The sequence below is a fragment of the Labeo rohita genome, chromosome 9 (genome assembly GCF_022985175.1).
Source record: "Labeo rohita strain BAU-BD-2019 chromosome 9, IGBB_LRoh.1.0, whole genome shotgun sequence".
Taxonomy (NCBI): domain Eukaryota; kingdom Metazoa; phylum Chordata; class Actinopteri; order Cypriniformes; family Cyprinidae; genus Labeo; species Labeo rohita.
Window position 1 is genome coordinate 40,547,778 of NC_066877.1, and position 24,775 is coordinate 40,572,552.

Here is a 24,775-nt window from a genome sequence, read left to right on the forward strand (position 1 = left end):
GACAGAAATACATCTTTGAAAATAACCTGCACATTGTAAATGAAAAAGTAAATAAACTACCTAAAACCTACTCTGGAAATGTGCTTAGCTCCAACCTTGGTTAAACACACCAGAAGCAGCTAATCATAATCTTCAGCACTACTTAAACTGCAGACAGGTGTGTTTGGAGCAAGGTGACCTAAACAGAGTTACAGTTTTATTCATGACTATGGGTCACAGAGCATAGCTTACCGCTTGTTAGTATGCTGAAAGGAGTCCCAACTGATGACTGGCTGGTCACTGCCGGTCCAGAGGTTTTTAGTCTTGAGACAGCGGTTTCCTCATCTTTTGAACTGGGAATTGTAACAAGAGATTCATTTGGTGGTAAAGGGCTTCCAAAGATCTTCTGCACAGAGTCTGGCCCAATGTCAGTCTTAGGAGGAGAGACCACAGTCTTGGTGCTTTGAGTGCCAAGGTTTGCCCCAGGTGTCTTGGCCTTTTCCTTGTTCTCCTCTCCTGTTGAGGCTTCAACAGGATCAGGCAGTGGCACAACAGGCACAAACTGAATGTCATCATTCTCCTTGGTTTTGTACATTTTATCATCTTGATCACCAAAGGTGTCGGCCTTGGGGCTGGAATGAAGCCCTGTAAAGAGCTGCTCGCCAGCCCCTGGAAAGCTTTTGAAATTGGGATCCTCTAGGCCAAACTGAAAATCTTTTGACTTTCCCAGGTCACTGGAACTAAAGATTTTAGGCTTACCTGTACTGAGGGGATTATTGTTGTGACTATCTGCATCTACAGACTGATCTGAGGAACTCGGGGCTGCCTCTTTTTCTTTCTCTTTGTGAAGCTCAGCAATATTTTTGAGGTCAGATGCAGATCCACTTTCTGACTGTCTGTCTGACGGTTTTGCCTTAGATTCTGCAATACCAAACTTACGTCCAGGTGCCGGCATGGAAAATAAAAAACTGGAACTGCTTGATGACTTTTTAGCCTCAGTTGTGGAGGATTCAAACTTGAAGCCTTCAGAAGATGCTTTTTCCTTACTTGTACCAATCTGAAAAGCAGGGCCTAGATTGAAATTGGCTTTAAATCCTTTCACAGCAGGTTGGCTACTAGAACTACCAAAACTGAGGGTAAAAGAGGAACTTGATGGTGCAGCAGATGTCTTGTTTTTCATATTCGAGTTTGCTTTCTGACATGAAACACAATGGCTAGATGAACCATCGTTTCTTACCAAGCAAGTGTCACAATCCCACTCTCCATCTTTTTTGCAGAGCTTGGCAGCTAGTTCACCTTGTGATGCTGCTTTACTTTTTTCAATGCTGCAGTGGGCCTTGCAAGAAACGCATTCAGTTGCTGAGGCATCATTCCTCACTAGGCAGGAGTCACAGTCCCACTGACCCTCTTCCTTGACAATCTGAGCACCAAATTCAGTGCCAAATGGGACTGCTGGAGCTGCTGACATTTTCTCTTGCTGTGGTGCATCAGCCTGAATTGTTTTCATCTCAGCCTGAGCTCCAAAGCCAGCAGACGTCACCGCAGCATCCTTTGACCCGAACTTAAAAGATACTGGTGTTTGAGATCCAAATATGAAGACCTTCGAGCTGACATCAGTGCTGGCGGAATCTCTAGAAAGTTCAAAAGAAAATACTTCGGCAGGAAGAGCAACAGGGCCAGAGCCTTTTGGTTCCTCTATAGGCTTCACCTCTGCTGTAGAAGGAGCTGGAGTGCTGCAGGCCACACATACCGCAGATGTTGGAGCGTTTCTTACACAGCACACGTCGCAGTCCCATTCACCCTCCTTCTTGGAAAACAGGGTTTTGAGATCTGCTTCTTTGGATGAAACCTGAGGCTGTGGAGTTTCACTTTTCTTTTCAGTCTGTTGGCCTTGTGGGGATTCTGAGAGGAACTTTTGAGCCTCCTCAAATTTGACTTTAAACAGCGCCGCCTCGTCTGCCGTTTTAAAACGAATGGCCAACTGCTCAGTCTTCGGCATTTCATCTGCATAGTCCATAGCGTACCACACCCAGGATTTGGCAGATCCAGCATTTGGTTTAAGGGCCATATCGGCAGTGATATAGTGATTAGCGCAGATTTTCAGAACCTGCTCCCTCCTCATCAACAGACGAACTTTCCCAGAGGTTTTGTGTTTCAGGATTTTGATACTGCCAATGCCCCTCTCTTTCCATTCTTTCGTCTTCGAATCAAATCGGAAGAGTTTTGCTCTCTTGCAGAACATCTCTTCTTCCTCCTCCTCACCAGTTTTCACATCAACCTTATCAGGAAGAGGCACAATGGGTTCAAAATGAGGCCCATCCTCATCCTCTTCCACATGGGTGCTATCACTGTCATTTTCCCCGCTCTTCTCTTCCTGAGACTCTGAACTATCTAATGTTGGCTTAATTACACTAAATCTTTGGTCAGTGTTGCCAAAAATATTCATTTTGTTCTGAGCACCATCAGTAAACGAAAATTCTGCAGCATTTTTACTCCCAAAAGTAAAGACTCCACCCTGACTAAGCGGCTGGTCTTCATTCCGAAGTTTCGGTTCTAACGGCACCTCCACTTTGGGAGGAATATCTGACGTCAGAAGTCCCAAGAGGCTTTCGCTATTTTTCACCTGAGCAGAGGAGAAGGTGAAATCACCATCATTGGACTTAAAATTAGAGTTAAACTTGAACGCAGTTGTTGCTGATGTTGTTGGGGTGGCACCTACTCCTCCAAAGTTGGGAACCTTAGCAGGTTCACCGGTGAACTGTGACCCAAAACTCATCTTGGGGTCGGCAGACTTGCTTTCAGTGCTCCTGGATGGCTGTGTGGATGGAACAGCACACTGCTTCGTGAAATATCCAGGCTCTGGCAATGTTGGATTGACTGCAGGCTGAGGAACATTGTGACCGTAATACTCTTCACTGTATGGGGAAAGTATAGATGTAGCTGGTGACTCAAAGCGAATGGGAGGACCAAAGACCTGCTCTTGAGGATACATGCATGCAGGTGTTGACTGGAGAGGTGGGGTGTGTGTTGACTGTTGGTAGGCATACATATGCTGCTGTGGAGGAAGTCGATTCATCCCGTATACTGGGCCCTGCAGAAGCAAACAAACAATACTTTAATATAATTTCTCTGCCCCTTTACTGTAAGGTACAATATAATGTGTTTACATGAAAATCCCTCCAGTACCTTTGCTGGTGTGACATTTTCAGCGGTGCGCAGGAGATACTGTGAATTATACGCTGGAGACTGGTTGTAGTACACAGAGGGACCTGTAGTAGCAACTGAGATAAATAAATAAAATGGATTTAAGCATGTCTCAGCTATTTACTTGATCTCTGTTTTTTTAAAATGATGACCCATAAATATGGTTCTGACAATATATGAAAACAAAAATGATTGCGAATAAAAAAAAACACTTTACACTTAAAACACTTTAAAAACCACTAGTATACACTTGAAAATTTCAAACAAAGACTGCTGATTTGAAGAACTGACCAGTGAGAGGAACACCAGGAAATGTTTCCTGAAGTCCTTCTGCAACATTGTTGTCTCGATACATCCTATATGAGGATGTTGTGGCATCTGAAGAATTATTGCGCAGGACATGAACCTCATTCTGTGTGAGATGAAAAAATAAAACAGGAAATTATGAACACCAAACTTTGAAACTTGTCTGATCCAGTATTACAAAGCTAAATGAATTTTACCCATACCTTATAGCTTATTTTAAGTTATTTTTGCCTTGGATGCCTTTATTAGGAGAGTAGAGTGAGAGAGAGGGAACATGACAGATAGAGGAGCTTGAGCTGGGACTAAAAGTTGTGCTATACACCAGAGCACTGCAGACAAGACCATTTAAGTCAATATTCAATAATGTACTGGGTCAATACAGCTTCAGTGTATAAGAATTCACTAACCCTAACCATTCCCTTTACTTTAAGTTGAAAGCTGGTTAATCCCACTACATTAAATTGTAAACTGCAATACAGTGATTATGAAGTGTTTTTATCATATAATCTGTCCTTACAACAGCAACATGGGTCTAACTTTCAAATTATCAGCATTGTTTTTTTTTTTCTTTCAATAAGCAGAAAGCATCTTTGTGTTGATGGATCAGTAAAACTGACCTCTCTGCTGATCTCAGCTGAAGCTTGTGTAAATTAGTACATGCAAATGTCTCCAGCGGCATGCAAACATCCTTCAGTCTGGCTCTGGGAGCGTGTGCTCAAGTCTACAGCGATCTCTTAATTCTCTGCTCTTGCTCAAATTGTTTACCAATCTCTCTGTTCTCATCAGTTAAATGTTATTTTTAATAATTTTTGACATTCAGAATAGGCTTCAATAATAAAATCATAAATAAAACAATCAAAATAAGATTCAGAAATGACTGATTCTTCTGAATCCGTGTATCATTTGTCCATTCGTTTTTTTATTTTATATTGAAAGAAGAAACATGAGAAAATGGCTCCATTTTAGTTTTTTCATTTTTTCAACAACATTTATTTTAAACGCCGAAAGGCATTTATTTAATTCCACAGTTTCTATAGCCTCTTTGCGATTTACCTGCTAAAATATTTTTGTAAAGATGGCTTCTTCAATCGGGTCCCAATATGCAAGCAAAATAACAGTCAGCAACTATACAGGTTACATTTAGCCTATAGGCTGTTGTACAACAGACACATTTAATTAAGCATAATAAGTTTTTATATGTTTGGTTGACGGTGTTTTACTTTGATAATGAACAGTGCTATGATATACACTGATATGTTGTGTGAGCGCGCGAGGCGCCACCGCCATCACTTGAATTTCTTTCCCTCAGCAGCGGAAACAACTTAATACTCTGTCATTTACAGCCATACCGATAAGAGCAGGACATCATTCGAAAAGGAAAAAAAAAGTCTTTTTATTTGTGTAAATTCAAAATGACAGCAAAATGCATCCCTTTGAAAAATATAGAAAACAGTAGAATGCGCCGCTTTAGAACCAATCAGCATAAAGAGGCGTTTCGTTCCGTCCCCGTGTAGAAATCGAATATTCAAGCGGTTTATTAATTTTTCCACCCCTGAACGAAAAAAGAAAAATCAAGCTGCATTCTTGTTTTTAGTTTTTCTGGAAAAAATGAAAAAGGAGCCTCTTTCTTCTTTCAATATTAAATCAAAAAACGAATGGACGAATGATACACAGATTCTTCTGCAGGCTGTTGATGTCGGACTGACCTGCAAGGCCTTGACCTGCTGGCATAACATCTGCAGCACTGACTTCTGGTCCTTCACCCAGTAAGGCGGCTTTCTGGCGTAGAACTGCAGGAGGGAGACAGGGACAATTAGCAATGGTAAACAGCACGCAGAGTTTGAGCGGAAACGGCAGAACCGTGACGTACCACAGATCTTTTGGATGGTGACGTGACACTCTTGGATGGGGATGGAGTGGAGAATTTAACATGGCCTTCAGCGGGTTGACCGGGGCTGGATGTCAGAGGATAGTCCACCTGATCTTCATCCACATCACCAATATCCTCAAGCTGCTGGTTGACCTCATTCAACGAATCCATCACCTCCTCCATAGATACAGGTAACTTCACAAAAACACATACAGACACACCAGTGGTGCACCATAAGCAAAAACTGTGGCTGATTACAATAAAAATAAGCATATATAGATCATGGAAATGTGATTGCAAACACTAATAGAAAAAAACAACAGTCCTCAAGACAATTTTCTAAGTAGTAGATCAATCACAAAAGACGACTTCTCAATGCACACAGCAAGGTTTACTCTTTCTAGTTGAGTTTGATGAGCAGTTTCTCTGGTTCTCAATACGGTTTGTAGTTTTGTGTTTTGACAGCCCAGCGAGACATACTAGATTCTTTTTGGTGACTATGATTACTCATCATAAGCACATGGGTGTCCACATGTTCCTCAAGTCATGAGGTAATTCCCTCAAAGTGATTCTCTGTGTGAAGAGCAGTAAAAACCATGCAACAGCAGGATTGTGCCACACAGAACAAATAGTTCAGATGTTCAGTGTCTGCTCTGATGGATCCAGTGAAAGATTAACTCCTGAGTCTTCCTGAATGACTCATCAAAAGAATTGGCTGCATGAGTCATTTGTTCATGAATCAGACTACACTGCTCACCTGAGTGTTCATGAGGATCATAAACTCCACACTCAGTGACAGTTCAACTAAACTGGATTTGTGTCGTAGTGCTGGACATTCAGTGCAGTGGAAAACACCATGACAGATATGATTTTCTAAAATGACACTGACAAACAAACTTCAATCGTCGTTATCACCCATCCCTCCACATGCAGAAAGACAGGTGTATATACACACACAGAGACCTAATCAGGGGTGTGTTTCCCAAAAGCAACTATGGTCGCAAGTTCTGTCGTTACCAATAACGTTTAAAGGAACTAACGGCCGTAGTTAGCTAACAATGCTTTTGGGAAATGCCCCTCTGGGCTATATGCTGCACTCGTTGTTGAATCTGAGTGAACAGGATGAATACAGATCTAAAAAAAAAAAAAAAAAAAAAAAAAAAAAAGTATTTTTTGAACCATACAAATTCTGACAGGTTTAAAACAAACCACAATTAATAACAAACCATTTCACATACCTTCTCCACATCCTCTGCATTGGCCTGATAAATCTTGGTCAAGTATTGCCTGAACATCAGGAGGAAGTTGTTGCACCTGCCATGAGTTTCCTCAAGCCGTTTTTCTTCCTCCTCTGACAGCCTCTGATAGATCTGTCGATCAACAAATGAGTCACGTCAAAAGCTGCCAGACATGCAGCGCTAGCTGTTTCACACAGAGCTGCGGATGAGCTGAGTCAGAGTCAGTGTGACTGCGCCGTTACCTTCGCCAGATGCCAGTTAGACGAGATGCTGTTGAGCTTCTCCAGCTTCACGATGGCCTCCTCGGTGTTGCCCTCGATGTCAAGGAGTATGGCGAAGCTTATGTCAGCATCTTCCTCATATACTCGCACCTGAGAAGGCTGATGTCCAAAAAAGCATTAGAGACAATACAATAACAGAAAACAAAGACAGCAGCAGGATCACCCAAACAGCCAAAGGAAGCAAGAAGAGAGCTTAATTCATCTAGATACCTGTATGTCTCTGCTCCGAAAGTGCATGAACAAGGGCTGGAGGGGTTCAGGGATGCTGCGTCTGTGTCGGATCTTCTCCAGCAGTGGGAACACAGCCTTCCAGTAGTGCACACTGCGGCCAGCATAGTCCTTCTGATCATTCACCCGCTCAACCTGACAAACACACACACTCCTTACTGCTGGCCTTCTGCAGCTCTGATGAAGTCACATTTATTGCTTCAAGACCTTCTTAAAGGAGAAGTCCACTTCCAGAACAAAAATTGACAGACAGTGTACTCTCCCCTTGTCATCCAAGATGTTCATGTATTTCTTCAGTTGTAAAGAAATTATGTTTTTTGAGGAAAACATTTCAGGATTTTTCTCCATATAATGGACTGATATGGTGCCCCGAGTTTGAACTTCAAAATGCAGTTTAAATGAGGCTTGAAATGATCCCAAATGTGGTTGTAAACAATCCCAGCTGAGGAAGAAGGGTCTTATCTAGCAAAACGATAGATTACTTTCATAAAAATAATACAATTTATATACTTTTTAATGTCAAACGCTCATCTTGTCTTACTCCGCCTGGACTGTTTTTGTTCTGGTTCATGACAGTTAGTGTATGTGGAAAAACTCCCATCTCATGTTCTCCCTCAACTTCAAAATCACCCTATATCGCTGTTTTACCTTTTTTTGTTAAGCGTGTTTGATCTTCTTCGCATGTTCACTTTGCAAAGACTGTGTCGGTACTTCTGCAGTGATGTAGAATTATTTTAAAATGATTTTTGAAGTTGAACAAAATGAAAAAAATCTTGGATGACAAGGGGGTGAGTACATTATCTGTAAATTTTTGTTCTGGAAGTGGACTTCTCCTTTAAGAACCAGTAAAGGAAATTTAAGGAATGAACGGAAGGGAACACAATGTCAATATGTTTGCTAGAAGTGAATTTATGGAGAAACACAATGAGAGCAATTAAAACTGCAAAAATACTTCCAAATCACCATTACTTTTTAATTCATTTTACAAAAAGAAAAAAAGCTCAAGGTTTAAATAGCTCTGCTCTCAAACCCTAGAATACGGAAATTAAACTACTTCTGATCATATAAACAAACAAACAAACAAACAAACAAACAACTAACTAAATAATTTTTCCTCAGTATTTGTCTTGTTTTCCAGTACAAATGTTTAAAGATTCAGTTAAATTGAATCTTTATCAATCTACTAAATCAAGACATGAAGGAAAATAACATTAAGATAGATGTCTTGTTGGAAAAATTTTTGTCTTGTCAAGAAAAATCTGTTCAAAACTCACTTAGCTCTGTTCAGTTTCTCAAGACTTCATTTCCAGTAAATATATCTTGATTAAACTAGGTTTAAATATTTGTATTGGAAAGCAAAACATAAAATACTGATGAAGAAGTGCATGCAAACTTAATCTGTGGAGGGCGAATAAAGACTTTTTAAAGACAGAGAAACTGCTGCAGAAACTGTAGGACTCTAAAATGTGGCCAAAACGAATGAAGTCAAAAACTATTATTTCGTTTTGTGACAAAAAAATGAGTGAAACCAATGAAAACATTTTCATTTGTCCAGCTCATTTCCTCAACAGACTGCATGAGCTGCTGCCTGTGATGGTTTCATGGCTATATTTGAGCATAATTGAGTCTTCACTGATTGCACATTTCATCAGTAAGAGCAGAATGTGAAGGTTGACTATGTGCACTCAATTGTTCAAACATTGTACCCTGAAGGCGGTGCCATGTATCAGGATGATAATGCGCCAATACACACAGCAAGACTGGTGACAGATTGGTTTGATGAACATGAAAGTGAAGTTTCCTACACCAGCATCACGTAGTGACATGGCCACTGTTCTGTGAAAGGAATGGCTCAAAATCCCTCTGGCTGCTGTGCAGGACTTGTATTTGTCATTACCAAGATGAAATGATGCTGTATTGGAGGCCCAACACCATACTAATAGTGGTCTAAAACCAGGCATTTCAGTTTCATTGTCCAACCCCTGTATGTAAGAAAGGAAATGTATGACTTCAGGTGATGAAGGTGGTGCTCATCAGGACGTACCATGTCAGTGAGATGTTTAGCCCAGTGTATGAGCAGCGCCGGCTGAAGGCCGTGTTCCTCTCCAGCACGCAGTGTGGCCACACCGAGCTTAACGACCAGACGTAGTTTAGCAGTCATCTCGGGCCTGTCAGACAAAGAGAATGACACACACTGCAGTCAAGACCACATGACGTCACACACACACACAAAGCTTGAGTGGCATGAGGAGTCACTCACGGCGCTCTCTTGTGAATCAGGCTGTAGACGGCATCCCACCACTCTCTCTGCCTGTCAGACAACAGTTGCTTCATGATGTGCAGCGGCAGACAGCGCGGCTTGTGTGGCTGAGAGCAGGACGGCATCTTCGCTCTCTCCTGCAGCTCCGTCTGACTGCAGAACACCACGCCACACACGAACACCTGCAACAACACACAACAGCACTGCTGCTCATCAGACTGACAGATCTACATCACAGCCCTTCATGACAGCCTAGTCTTAAAAAAACTTCAGAGGAAACCAGTGTGTCCGTTTGTGTCTTTCATGCAGTCAGATGGGACACACAGGCCATAACATGGGGTTGAGACACTTCACCTGCTTTGACCTGTTCAGCTGGGCTTTTTTAAAGACACTTAATATCAGTAATATTATCAATTTAACTGCACTGATACTCTCAGAGGAGAACAAAACGAGCCAAATTTAGCTGAATAATGACACCGTTGTCTTCTGCAGAATTTGAATGTTTCCTATTTGAGTACACTTACATCATTGATTATTTTCCTGGTTCTCTGTGACGCTGCTTTGAAACAGCATATTTATATTGATTTCAAAATCATCCTACATCGCTGCAGAAGTACAGACCCACTTTGTAAACAAAGTGAACGTACAAAGATGATCAAACGCCCTTTACAACAAAAGGTAAAACAGCGATGTAGGACGATTTTGAAGTTTCAACATACCCTAACTGTACTGAACCAAAGTGCACAGAGTACGCATGTGCATCACAGAGCTAGACAAGACAAGCATTTGTGGTTAAAAAGTGTATATATATTAATTTATTTAAGAAAATAAGCAATCTTTTTCGCTAGATAAGACCCTTATTCCCTAGTTGGGATAAATTTAGAGCCCTTTAAAGCTGCATTGAAACTGCATTTTTAGCCTTCAATCCATCAAGCACCACTGAAGTCCACTATATGTCAGGACTCGGGTTTGATCTTCCTCTTGTTTTTGTTTTGGGTTCTTGCTTTGGATTATTTGGATTGATCGGTCTGCGCCTTGCCTGACCTTCTCGCCTGCCCGACTCTGTCTTTCTCCTTGTGGATTGGATTTGGTTACTGGTGGACTGCCCCGAACCTAGACGTTCAAGTTTGATTTATTCTCCTGGTCCAGAATTGGCCTGGAGCCATGTGGCTTGTGTTATTATTGTGCTTCAATAAATTGAAGTTAAGCTTTTTTCTGATTTTGGATCCTTCTTTCCAGGGATCGTTACACCATATGGAGAAAAACCATGGAATGTTTTCCTCAAAACACATAATTTCTTTGCAACTGAAGAAAGAAAGACATCATTATCTTGGATGACATGGGGGTGAGTAAGTTATCAGGACATTTTTATTCTGAAAGTGGAGTAATCCTTTAAGAACTATGGTACTTTTTTTATAAGAGCAAATACAAATCAGAATCAAGAGCCATGTGTAAATTGGGTTCTAATGATGAGTGATGATAAAACCTGGCCTTCAGGTAATCCAAGAGATGACATAGATTAAATCATTAAGAGCCTGATAAACTGGAGTAAGAAATAAACAATACCAATATAAGAAAATATTTAATTGACTTCCCATGGCATGTTGAATTAGAACATTCTGTCTATAACATATATGTGCAAAAATAATATAAAATACATTATACAACCTATGTAAACAAGTAGGCTAATTGTTAACTGAGTATTACTTTATTGAAGTTATCAACCAACATTGCATGTGTGGGATGATAGCACAAAAGACTTTTTACAAAAATAAACAAATATAAACAAATAAACCTTATGAGGAAGCATGACCCAGGACTCCACTAAAACAACCCTTAAACACACTTGATTGAGAGAAATGAAGCTACAGTTCTCAATAACTGATCAGACAGATTTTAAGTTCCATGACAATCCTGTTAGTGGTTAATGTTAGTTGGAGCTTTACTGGATTACACAACTACAGATATTAAAAGGATAGGTCATTTAACAATGAAAATGTGCTGTTAATTTCCTCATCGTCAGACCATCCAAAATTCAGGTGTTAGGGTTGAAGAACCTTAGACACTTTAATCAAATACCTTAGACACTTTGATCTTCTCAGATACACTCTAACACTTTTAATTAAAAGGACTGGATGACCTTGGGACCTGGATGAACACATACACAGTGTATAAACATACAGACATTCATTTTGACATCTCACTGAGAAAAGATGCCAAAAAAAGTCCCTTCTCACCTATCCACTTCTTTCCCCTCATCCATCGTCCTTCACTCAGCTCACTCAGAATGGTCAGTAGAACAAAATACAGATGTGGCCACTCAGACTGTGCATTCAAAGGGAAAGGATCACCAGGGCCCAGGTATTATGTTATCAACAGTATAATTACACGTGTTTATCATGACAGTTTGATCACTGAAAAATCATCTCTTAAATATTACACAACAGTGCTTATTTTTATTATGCCTCGCTGTACATTCTGGATCTTCTAAAATCACGATCTAAAATGTACCTTAAATAAACTGCACAGCAGACGTTTGTTACAGAATACACGACTGCTAAAAAATTAACCCAGCAGTATCTCGCCTCCTCTGCCTTCGTCAAGGTGACAGGGCTACAGAGGATTATGTGGAGGACTTTTGAGGTTTGTGTCATCTTTTGAATTTTAATGATGGGGCACTTAAGGACTTTTTTTGTTTTGGCTTGAATGAACCCTTATGTTTATGTCTTCCTGGAGGGAAAATTCACTTGTCCCTGGCTGAATACATTGACCACCTTACTGCTAAATGGTTCCTCAATTGTTGTAGGAATTGCGGATGAGGAACCCAGTTCCAGAGCCTGTTTACGTCATTTCTGCCAAGCCAAAGTCTGTTCATGTCATGTCTCCTATTCCAGGACCTGTTCACGACATGCCTGCCAAGCCTGAACTTGGCACGTCATGCCTGTCAAGCTAGAGTCTTCTCATGTCATGCCTGCCAAGACTGAATCTGCTCACATCATGCCTGTCACACCTGAATCCTCGGCCAAGATGGCCACCACGCCTGAGTCCCCAGCCAAGATGGCCGCAAGGCCAGAGTCCCTGGCCAAGATGGCCACCACGTTTGAGCCTCATCACAAGATGGCCACCATGCCTAAGTCTCATACCGTTGCAACGCTCCTCGCAAAGGCTCTTCACGACATGGCTGCTAACGCAGAGCTTCTTCACGTCAGGGCCTCCATTGCAGAACCTCACAAAACCACGGCCCTCACCCCAGAGTGTCGCCACGGCCCTTACACCAGAGCTTCGACAAACCACGGTCCCCATGCCACACTCCCGAGGCGGCGGCGCTAGCTTTAGCTACGTGAGTGGTGGTGGCACCCAGCAATACAAATTTACCAAGTCACAAGTCACAAGTCAGGAACTCAGTATCTGGCCTGTATCAGTCATGGAGACCGTCAGTAAATTCTTGTCATGTCCCAAACTGGCCACGGAGGCAGTTTATGAACTCTCTGCCTGCCATGTTACAGCCGAAGAGGCTACTCATGAACTCTCTGATTATCATGTTATGTCAAAGGAAGCCGTTCATGAACTCACAGTCTGCCCTGTTACGGTCAAGAAGGCCATTCATGAACTCATAGTCTGTCCTGTTGCGGCTATGAAGGCTGCTCAAGAACTCTCTGCCTGCTCCGTCACATTTAAGTGGTCTGTTCATGTCTCTGCTTCGCCATGGCTTCTTGCTCTGCCAGCCCTACCATGGCTTCCTGATCGACCAGCAGAGTCCAGGTCCACCACTGCTCTATGACCCATGGTCTCGCCCACTGTTCTACAGTCCATGTCATGACCCAGGTCCTGTCCCCTTCACGGCCCTGGCCCTCCATTCCTCCCCTGTTCTGCCTTTGCTCTACCATCCTCCTAGACTTGTTAGGGTTTGGGTTTTGTTTGGGCGTCTGGAGCCGCCCTTAGAAGAGGGGGCATGTAACATGGGGTTTGGGTTTTGTTTCTTGTTCATGTTTTCATGTCTTTTATTTTGACATTTAGTCATGGTTCCTGTCTTGTCACATGATTCCTTTGTCCTCTTGTATTCCTGCCATTCGTTCCTTGGTTCATGTGTCATGTTTTCATTAGGTGTTTGACTTCATCTACGGCTACAGACGACGATCAACGAGAGTAGCCGAGAGCAGTCACGGGTGGAAACACACCCCGAAACACACGTGATCGCTGTCATGCGGTGAATCTGGCCAATTGTGAAACAGCTGTGTCGTCATCAGAGCTCCTGCAGCCGCTCTGAAGAAACTGCGCCAGCTGAGTCAGAATCTCTCGAATCACTATCGTGGTACTTTGATGCCACACATGACAGTCCCAAGGTGTCGGCGCCGCCTAAAGTCGGACGAAATTTCTAACCGGAATGCACTGCTTCAAGTCAGAATTTGATGGAGCTGTGCAGTGCTGCGTTAAGTTGAACACACCTATTGGTTCATTGTCTTGTCATGTTCTGTTTGCTCATTGGTTGCTTTAGTCATGTGCCTTTTTTCCCTTTGGTTGGTTCATGTCGTGTCATTGTCATATGTCATTGTTTGCTACAAGTAGTCCTCATGCTGCCTCTGTCTCTTGTCGTGTATTGAAAGTATGTAACAAGCTGTTTGGTGAGTTGTGTTTCTGTCCATGGTTCACTCTTTACATTCTTTACTTAACCTAAGTCTCCTAGAACCTGACAACTTGCACTTCTGGAGACTTCACCTTACACCTGGTTAGCATTTCTCATGCAAAACACCCTGTATTGTTATGAACAGTGTTGCAAAGTATTTGAGTAAATGTACTTTGTTTTTGGCTATTTTGTACTTTTACTGAGTATCAAAAATAAAAGGAACTTCTATTCTCTACTTAACTACATTAAAGATTGAATATATGTACTCTTTACTCCACTATATTTGAACTGACACTTCCCGTTACTCATTACATCGTAATGTAATGGAGGCCTGGATAGGTAACTGTCTGTTTCAACACTCAAGGTTCATGTGGCGGCTATATCAGCCAATCATGACTTGGTGGAAGGCAGATCGGTGGGGAAGCACGATTTGGTCATTCGATTTCTCAGAGGTGCCCGGAGGTTGAACCCTCACAGGCTGCACCTCATCCCCTCTTGGGATCTCGCTGTGGTCCTTCAGGCCTTACAGCAAGATCCATTTGAACGCCTTCAGTCAGTCGATCTCAGTGTCCTCTCTATGAAGACAGCCCTCCTGACTGCGCTCACTTCTTTTAAAAGAGTGGGAGATCGTCAAGCCCTTTCCGTCAACAATTTGTGCCTGGAATTTTGGCCGGCAGACTCTCACGTTGTCCTGAGACCCCGGCCTGGATACGTGCCCAAGGTACACACCACTCCCTTCAGAGATCAGGTGGTGACCTTGCAAGCCATCCCCTAGGAATGTGACCCCAACCTATCCTTGTTATGCCCAGTCTGTGCCCTGCGCAATCATGTTGAATGTACTCAGGCTTCTGAACAGCTCTTTTTCTGTTTTGGAGGACAGCAGAAAGGGAAGGCTGTCTCCAAGCAAAGGATCTCCCACTGGCTTGTGGATGTGATCCGTATGGCCTACCACGCCAGAGGCTTACCCTGCCCACTGGGAGTGAGAGCCCACTCGACCAGGGGTGTTGCTGCCTCGGCAGGTTTTGCAAATGGGGCCTCTTTAACAGACATTTGCAGAGCTGCAGGTTGGGCTACACCTAACACATTTGCCAGGTTTTATAACCTGTGCATGGAACCAGTATCTGCTAGAGTCTTGAACGCAAGCTCTTCGACTCAGGAGACTGGTTTGGTGTAGAGCTTGCTATAGTGCTTCCCCTCATGGTGATTACACTTCTACAGTTCAGTAAGTTTTCTTATGTGAACCCTGAACAACTCTTCCATCACTTCAGCACTTTTTTCACGTAGCTAAGTTCGACGGAGAAACTTGCTATAAGAATCCAATTCAAGGTAAGCTGCCTTCTGCTAACTCTTGGTTGAATTGGTGCTCCACATGTAGTGGCTCCTCATGTGGCCCCATGTGTGTAATCCCCACCTATATTCCCTGTGATGCTGTGTTTCCCCTAAGACAGATCCTGTCTCCAGGTTCTCGGTAGTATCTCCTTACATGGAGCCCACCTCAGAGCCCTCCCTTTATAGTGTTCCACTTATAACCTCCCTCTGGGTAGGATGTGATCTCTGTAGTGTCTTTCCCTCTCAGAGGGAACAGTCACTGTCCCATTGTTCTCAAGACTCTCAGCTGCTCCACTGAGGAAAGGCCCGGCTGCAGGACCCTGCCTGCGACAGGTCAAGTTCTTAGATGTTTGAAGGTCACAAAGAGGTATGCTACATTTATTTTAACATGTTGGCTTGTTATTATCTGCGCCCCGATCACTCGTGACGCAGTCTGAGCTGTGGCATGTAATATAGGGACACCTAGTGTTGTACACTCGACACAACGTTGGAGTGAACGGCATATAGGGAATGTCTTGGTTACGTATGGTAACCCTCATTCCCTGATGGAGGGAACGGAGACATTGTGTCCTTCATGCCACAACTCCAGATTGCCTCTGAGTGGGTTCAGACACTTCTCGACTCCTCAGAACAGAACAAGTGAGCAGATCCCGCGCTTCCCTATTTATACCCGAATATCCGGGGCATGGCCAGCTATGCAGAATCTGCACACTCAATTTCACTGGCCTTTTCTCAATGTTGTCAGAGGTGTTTGGGCTCCCAAGAGCGACCCATAGTGTTGTACACTCGACACAACATCTCCTTTCCCTCCATCAGGGAACGAGGGTTACCATACGTAACAGAGACGTTATTCACCTTACATGCTATAGAAGTGCATATTTTTAACACCTTAATAATAGAATTGCATACATGACATCATTTCGTGTCTACAGTTATTTAAACCAGTTCATTGAATTTAACTTTTCAGAAGAACTAGTTAAATAGAAATAGAATCATATTTTCCCATCTGCTTGCTCTGGATAACAGTTTCTTGCACAGAGCGATCATTTCACTTCATAAGACCTCAATATATCATCAGGAGCCACACATATTAATTTTGTGTTATCTGATACGATTTTTTTTTAATTCTCAAAAATAAGCAGCCACATGCATTTTATGAATCACCAATAAGCACTGTTTCAGCTAAAAATCTTCTTTACTGTTCTACTGAAGAAACAGTCACCTGCTTCTTGGATGGCATGAGGATGAGTTAAAATACTTTAAATTACAGTATTAATTACAAGAAAGTACTTTAGAAAGGCTCCATCACCTACAGCAACAGCCTGACAAAATCATCAGGCATGAATGATCCTGTGCACAGCCTACATTAGTGAAACACCTGTGTCAGACCCAGTTCCTGTTGCACACAGACCAACATCTTCCTCTGTGGAACAACATGTCTTATTCACAGAAAGACTGCCTGAGGTAGTGAACGCACCTCCAGGTCCAGCAGGCAGATGGATTCAGGCGTATTGGTGTTCAGTTTGGAGGTCTCAAGTGTGAGGAGAGGGAAGAGCTGCTTGAGCCAGTCCTGCAGATTCACGCTTTGACCCATGAGTGCCCACTGCAGGCCGAGCCACGCCAGTTGCTGCAGATCGCCCGCGTGCAGCAACACTGCTCCTGTGACACAGACACACACACACACACACACACACACTATCAGCATCTACAGCAGACCCAACACACTCACGCTCCCGTCTAACACTCACCTCTGTCCCACTTGGCCAGATCCATGGCTTTGGGCACCTGTGCCCTGAGGATGTGGATGTCATCGTTGCAGATGAAAGAGAGCTGTGCCTCTGATTGTGAGCCGAAGAGGTCGTCAAACAGATGGCCTGGGCCATTCCGGTTCCCGAACGCCTCCACCACGTCCTTCAGCAGCTGCTCCACGTCCCGGCTCAGATTCAGCAGCATGTGACCCGCCTGACTCTGACGATCACAGGCCAGTAGCTCCAGAGGCTCATGGGACACCTGCTCACCTTTAAAGCTCTTGGCTTTGGGTCTTGGAGACTGAGGGGGAAACAGATGAGACACTGTAACGTGGAGGATCACACGGGTCCGAGCACGTGAGGAAGAGGAAACTGCATACCTGATAGGATATGAGATAACAGAGAGTGGCCAAATCCAACACGGCCCTCCACTGCTGCGCCCCGTCCTGTGCCCTCTTCAGCAGCAGCGTCCCGGCGTACAGGTACAGGTGTGCTCTCATCTCCGTAAACACCTCTGCCAGCTTGTCCTCTGTGTTTGTAGCTGTGTTCTTTAGAGCCTGCATCGCACAGTCAAAACTGCACCACAACAAAGACACAAAAACAACAACAACTGTGAGAGATGTCAATGTTAACATGACATCCAATCAGTGTGGGAAATAAAATAATAATAATAATAATAATAAATTTCATCATAAAAGTGATTATTGCTGTTATTACTACTGACACATATTAATACGTGTTCATATTCATATCAGTGTTTCAGTCAATGACTTTAGTCCTCCCAAACTACTTTGGCTGGAAACATATTGAGCAGCTGAAGTTTCAGCATGTGATTAATTTCCATGTAGAATGACTGTAAATGTGGTGTGGTCGGTGATGTGTGTGTGTTATGTGATGTACCTCCAGAGTGCAGCAGTGCTCTCCTCACAACCCTTCAGCACTAGTGTCAGTCTCACGCGGCTGCTAAGCGCCAGCAGCAGCTCTTTGTGAAACTTGCGTGATGCTTGTTCATTTGATGACACGTTCAGCTGGCAGAGATACTCCTGAAATACAGCAGAGTGCAGCTTTACGGATCACGCAGTGCAAGAACACAGATCAGAGGAGAGTCAGATTATCGGAAACCTCACTTTCCATGATCCACTGAAACCTTTCATGAGAAACATGCATTTCAAGAGCATTTACTGAAAAACAAGTCATGACATCATAATGTTATTTGATTTCATCTGTCAAGCAAATACATTTGGGCTTTACCATATTATATGATCTCTACATGACCATGTTGATCAACGTTTATATGTGAATTAAACCTGTTGATCATATCACATGATCAGATTCATATAGATTACTGTTACAATGTCTTTACAAACTTTACAATCAAAGTTGTGCTTAAGTGAAATTTGAATGGAGGGACAGACACCTCTTAGGTTTCATTTAAATACCATCATATGTTCTGAAGACAAACAAAAGTCTTATGGGTTGTCATTTTTGGGTGATCTATCCCTTTAACCCAGGGGTGCTCAACTCTGGTCCTGGAGATCTACTTTCCTGCAGAGTTCAGCTCCAACCCTGACCAAACACACCTGAACCAGTTAATTAGGATCTGAAGGAGCACTTGATAATTACAGACAGGTGTGTTTGATTAGGGTTGGAACTAAACTCTGCAGGAAGGTCGATCTCCAGTAACAGGGTTGGGCACCCCTGCTTTAACCCTTTAAGACATTAAGGCATTTTTGCCTCCCTGGTGGTATTGTTTTTTTCTGAGCAACAAAACAGAATAGGTAGAAATCTTTCTATATTTTAAGGGGGAAAAATTCTTTACATTTGGACATTCTTATGCTGAGAAATAGATGATAAAATGTAAAAAAAAAAAAAATTCTGTGCTTAAGGGAATTTTTCATTTTTTCTTATTTGATATTCAATATCCCAGAAACTTTTTTGATGATGTGATGAAGTAATCAAAAGGTACAGCATTTGAAAACAAAGTAGCCTTTTTTCTTAGACATTAATTATTGTTTTCTGAGTGACATACACAGATGTAATGTTTTACTCAAGTTTAGACAATGCCACAAACAATTATGCTTGTTTTATTCTACTCAATGAGATCTTTCAAATGACACATGACTATCTGAGCTGTACGATGTTTTTGACATGTTAGAGAACATAGCACAAAAATCATACTTCATAAATCAGAAAAAAAAATCTAATACTTATCAGCAAATAACTCAGAACTACTTAAGAGTTAATCAAATGAATACATGCATTGAGGGTATTCTGGGTATTTTTAAGTGGTCCCTCTGAATCCCACTTATTAAGTTTGGGCCGAGTAGACTGTTCCCCCTCCTCAGGGCTTTAAGTGTTCAGAGTGTAGCTGTCTGTGGACAGTTATGCTCCAGCCCAAACCGTTGGGGCTGCTGTGTTCTAGCCTGGCTTCTGTGACTCGGTTGCGTTCCCTTTGGCACAAGCTCTCAAGTAAATGGAGGGACAGACACTAGACCACTGAAGTCTAGGAATCTGCTATTCGAAGGTAGCCGTGTTCCAGCTCGGAAACTGCTCTCCTTTTAGGCCTTTTTTTTTGTAGTTGTGGTCTCCTTGAGCCCCTAGCCTAGACTGCGCTCTCTCTCCTGTTTGGGTGTTATGTAGATATCCCACTTCCATGGTCTGGGCAATCTTCAGCCTTATCTGAGGGAAATGCTATTTGAGAATAGCTGTGTCCAGCCCTCTAGTGTTATGGCCACTGCTTACATCAGGTTCTGATCTTTAACTTATTATGGGTTCCCTCTTTAGCGAACCATTTACTAATGGTCCAGATCTCCTTCTTGTAAGCCTCTGGTCAATAACACAGGTGCTCACCGGCCTACTGTGGGACTGACACTGATTGGAGACCTCCTTAGTATAGCCATCTGAAGGTGGTTATATTCCAGCCATTGTTATGGCAGGACAGGCTTACTTGAATATGGCTATCTGGGGCCTGCTGTGTTTTAACTTGCAGTTGCGCTGAGTCCTTTCTTGAAAACTTAGCTATCTGAGGATAGCTACAGTGTATGTGCTAGCACGGTGATTGCTCCCCTGCTTAGTGGTCTTCTTAAGCCCTGCCTAAGTAGTGCTATTCGAAGGTGCTGGCTCACTTTATGGGGTTTATAATTAGACAGCCCACTGCTGGTGGTCTTGGCAATTGCAGTGGTCTCCTTTCCAAGAGCCTAGCTATCTGAGGATAGTTATGTGCTAGCTCATTGATTGCTCGCCTAGGGTTTTTAAATTGTGGTCTCCTTGAGCTCTTACCTAGACAGTTCTGTCTCCCTACTTTGGAATGTAAGTACACAGCCCACTCTCTGTGGTCTGGGTAGTTTCAGGTCAGCCCCCTTTTTGGTAGCCCATTCCTAGGTACATAGCTATCTGAGGATAGATACGTGCTATCTCAGTGATTGCTCCTCTGCTTAGGTTTTCAAGTAGCGGTCTCCTTGAGCCCATGCTTAAACAAAGCTACCTCCCCTGCCAGGGCTGTAAGTAGATAGCCCACTCTCCGTGGTCTGGGCAGCTTTGCAGGAAGGCCCTACCTGGGTATCTAGGCTAGCTGTGTTTTGTTTATTCTTGGTCTACACGCTTTCATAAGACCCTTAGTATATAGCTATCCTAGCTAGGATAGCTGTGTTCTAGCTCAGCAGCTACTCTTCTTACCTGAGATTTAAGTAGTGATCTCTTGTGCTCCTCTACATGCTTTCTAGTTTAGCCTCTTTAGTGGTCTTGTGCATTCAGGTTAGTATTGCTCACATAGCTTAGCATAGAGTTTTTAACTTTTTTTTTTTTTTTTAATTTTTCAACAGAGAAATTGTGTAATCATCTTTGGAAATCTGAGGCCTTTACGCTCTGATCTTGACTTTGGAAAGCCATGTGTGCTGTTAAACACGCATTCTCCAACTGATAAAGCATCCGTGTTAAATTATTTAATTATGGACGAAATGCAAACGTGGGCATGTTATTTTTGACGGAAACTTGGCAGGTGCCCGATGACTTCTTCAACTTGACGCCTCTTAACAACGCCTCTTAACATTTACCTTTCTCAACCACGTCTCTGCAGAGTCTCTTCATAATGCAGAGTATGTGAGCGGAGCAGTGTGATTTTGAATGGAAAGAGGAGCGGATTTTTTAAAAGTCAGAGCTTTGTAGTTTTCACTCCCTCCGAGAGCACTCCACCACTGCTCCATCACAAGCAATTCATGCCAACAGCATATAACTGCATATTTAGCAAGAATTCACATGTTAAACATATTTAGCAAGCTTGATCGGGATGGATCACTCATATCAGAAATAATGTGGCTATGATGACAGCAATGTTTTGTTGTTGTCCATTCAGTCAATTGACGCCGAACTGTTGCTAATTCGAAATGCGCACGGGCATTTATAAGCTATTTACAAGTGAAGAAAAATATGGAAAAGAGGGACAAATCTAATGAACTACCCCCCAACCCCTCCCTCTGCTGATACCGGTATTACCGGTGTTGTCACACGTCGGTTAACCGGTGGTAAAATTTCCTCACCATCACATCCCTAATGAACGGGAAGCTATATTCTTAAGGAATTTGTTTGTTCCTTTTAGATAAACAACATTTTCAGGTGAAAGCATGATTTAAACAAGTACATCACTTATTCACACACAATCACTTTCTCAATAATGCATTAAAACAAATGTAATCTTGTGCTATTTCATCCTTATCCGAATTCAATCCGTAGGTAAAATAATTTTTTTCATCACAAACTAAATTTGCACTGCAAAAAGCCTTTTAAAGCTGACAACAACCATGTCATTAGCTTGGCATGTGGTAGGCAAAAAGTTTCCAACTTTTAAACTCTCCTGTTATTATTTTTATTTTCTTTGAATATATATTATGAACAGAACTTTGATATTTCAAACATACTGAAATGGTTTGGACATGGAGCGAAGGCAAAGCAGTGTTTCAGATATCAGTGAGAAAGAAGTGAAGCGGGAGCGAGAATGGTGAACCTGGAGTGGAGCGTGAGCGGAGTGATTATTAAATGCTCAGAGCTCGGAGGGGAAAATGTTGCCGCCCCACTCCGCTCACATACGCTGTCATAATGTCAGTTGTGTGTTTGAAATAAATCCTTCTGTGAGATGATGTGGCTTCTTACACAGAATAAGGCATGCAACATATTTCATAGTATTCTAAGCACTGATAAAGGTTATGTCTATTAGCACTTCATTATTATATACTTTATTATAATAAAAATTATAATAATAATTACAATAGGAACTCAGATAAATCATATATTGTCATAGTCATGTGTTCATTCGTCACGTTAAATCAATGAAGCAGTTAAATCTTCTGCTTATTCTGCTACCCTATAGGGATTTACCATAGACTGTAAAAAATATGGACGTAGTGTCCCTGACGTCACCCATAGGTTTCTGAAGAGCATTTCTGAAGCTCTTAGTGGGCGGGAGTCGGCCGTCGCCATCTTGGAATCGCGTCACTGCACATCACTCCTGGATAATCAAAAATGGGCAAAGAGGTGGAACGTGGGTGGAGCTGGTTGCTGAAACCATGCCCACCTAGTGTGACCGTGGTGACAGCAATCCACCTGTCACTCAAGTGGCCACGCCCTAAATTATGCAGAACTTTAAGGCTTAATATAATTTAAACGGATGCGTTATAAAAAAAATTCACCCTCCTCACAGTTGACATGAAGGGCAAAATTAGCTATATAGACCAAAACCACTTTGACACAGTTTGCCATGATTTACTTGTCTCTCACCTCTATGATTTCGGTTCCTCAAGGTTCAGTTCTTAGCTCTCTACTGTTTATCATATATATGTATATATATATCTCAGAGGTTTTGTTAGACTTGTCCGTCATGGACAACGGACAGGGTCACAAAAATTCCATCATAATCTATTTTTATCCATCATTTTAATTTTCATATTTTAATTATAATACATTTAATTGCTTTTATTTTTGTTCACATTTTCTTTTTTAATCATGAACCTGAATTCTGAAAAGAACAGATGAACAGATACTGTTCAGCACTACACCTGTAGTGACAGCTGAGGACACTAAAACATTTCTGTATTTTAACAGATTTTAATTTTTATCAACCAGAAATCCCCAAATGATCTTTTGATCTATGCTGTTTTAAGTCTAAGAAATGAACATACATAGTGCACCTTCTATCCAATAAATCGCAATACACTAAGCTTTGTGCTTTGTTACTTTTGATATGAATAGGTATCAGATTTCTAATTCTGTACACATCAATTCAGCTGCTAAATTCAAATCTGCATTCGCTGGCTCATGCTAAGCCAAAGACAGGCGCGTTTCTAAAGCGCTGCGCATTATAACTAATCACACACGATTGTGTTGAGCTTTTGAATGCATTGACAAAGCACAGGTGTTCAGATGAGTCATCAAAGAAATGCCACTGTTTCAGTCAAAGTGCAGATGTGCATACGAATGTAAGTAAGATATTCATATCACAATGTAAACAGCTTCAGTGGTTATAATGGGAGTTTTTGAGAGTGCTTGAACTCTACACTGAATGACAATTTTCTTTAATAATGTAAATGTTCTTTGCTCTCTTTCTGTACAATGAAAGTGTTATAATTAGTCATTTGCCATGTTTTTTATTAAATTCACATTAAATACAAAGTCAGTCGTATTAAAAATATTTTATGGCATAACACCCATATTTGGTACTTAAGTAAAAAGATGGGATTTTATGCATAGTTAATAGATTACATAGTATTAGGCTACTTTGCCCATCACCCATTATAGATCAACTAATTATAAATCATTATATTATATTATATATAACATAGTATATAAAGGTGCAAAATGCGTTTTGAGAATCGAGATATTTCATGATATAGTTAACACGTTTGGGAATATTTCAAATAAAAAGGAAAAAAAATCAATAATTATAACACAAGCCTATATCAGCCAACGCCAAGTCATCACATCAGCAATCAGCAACCTTGGGGAACCCCTTTCTGCAGTGATGTCATCAAAGGGAATCCCTTAACACAAAGGCAACACAAGTAAAACCTCCAGATTCTAGCTGAACTGGTGCATTTGATACAAAGTTTAATAGCCTCATTAAGAAACTCCATCAACTGCATATACATATGCTATAAACTTGGGATCTCATAGTTTCACTCTTATAAACTCCTCCTTTCCTCACTCTCTCTCTTTCTGCAACCTGTTTGAATGCGTGTTTATGTGTTAGATTAGTTTATATGTCTTAGATTTATCCAATAAAGTCTCAAATTTCCCCTTTGTGGGACGAATAAAGGTTTATCTTATCTTATCTTATCTTATTCATATTGAAAAGAGAAGTATCTTGTGTTTTGTGCTTACAAGTTAATGTCTTAAACTGGCGATGTTGATACCGTGCTAATAAATAGTGTTTTCACTATATTTTGGATATTAGTATCCAGTGCAGAGTTGATGTTGTGCGGCTCATTCAATAAATCGCTGGTCGACTCAGTGATCAGCCGTAGAACAGAGATTCTGTTCAAATTCCCTATAAAATCACAATCAATTCCCTTTGAGCTAAATTGGCCCTTTTCCCTTACAGTGTGTTGGACATGTTTTGCTTGTTGGCGTTAACTGCATTAGAGTCGCTTTGGAATCTAAGTCACAATACTTTTCAGATGATAAAAAATGCGACTTATACTTCAGAAAAAATGTTCATCAC

The 24,775-nt window shown here is 41.8% G+C and overlaps 1 protein-coding gene across 6 annotated transcripts in view; it reads right to left on the reverse strand.

Annotated features, from left to right (window-relative positions):
• Nucleotides 1-24,775, reverse strand: part of LOC127171171 (E3 SUMO-protein ligase RanBP2) — a 62,734-nt gene that overhangs the window by 27,418 nt on the left and 10,541 nt on the right. For all 6 annotated transcript variants that reach the window (XM_051119651.1, XM_051119649.1, XM_051119653.1 and 3 more), the window contains exons 7-20: nt 17,968-18,110; nt 17,448-17,643; nt 17,068-17,368; nt 16,797-16,978; nt 9,367-9,548; nt 9,151-9,274; nt 7,089-7,241; nt 6,840-6,977; nt 6,598-6,729; nt 5,360-5,554; nt 5,196-5,279; nt 3,475-3,595; nt 3,166-3,260; nt 232-3,070 (exon numbers count right to left, since the gene is read on the reverse strand). In XM_051119651.1, the coding sequence (XP_050975608.1) occupies nt 232-3,070; nt 3,166-3,260; nt 3,475-3,595; nt 5,196-5,279; nt 5,360-5,554; nt 6,598-6,729; nt 6,840-6,977; nt 7,089-7,241; nt 9,151-9,274; nt 9,367-9,548; nt 16,797-16,978; nt 17,068-17,368; nt 17,448-17,643; nt 17,968-18,110 (4,885 nt within the window). The remainder of the gene's footprint in view (nt 1-231; nt 3,071-3,165; nt 3,261-3,474; nt 3,596-5,195; nt 5,280-5,359; nt 5,555-6,597; nt 6,730-6,839; nt 6,978-7,088; nt 7,242-9,150; nt 9,275-9,366; nt 9,549-16,796; nt 16,979-17,067; nt 17,369-17,447; nt 17,644-17,967; nt 18,111-24,775) is intronic.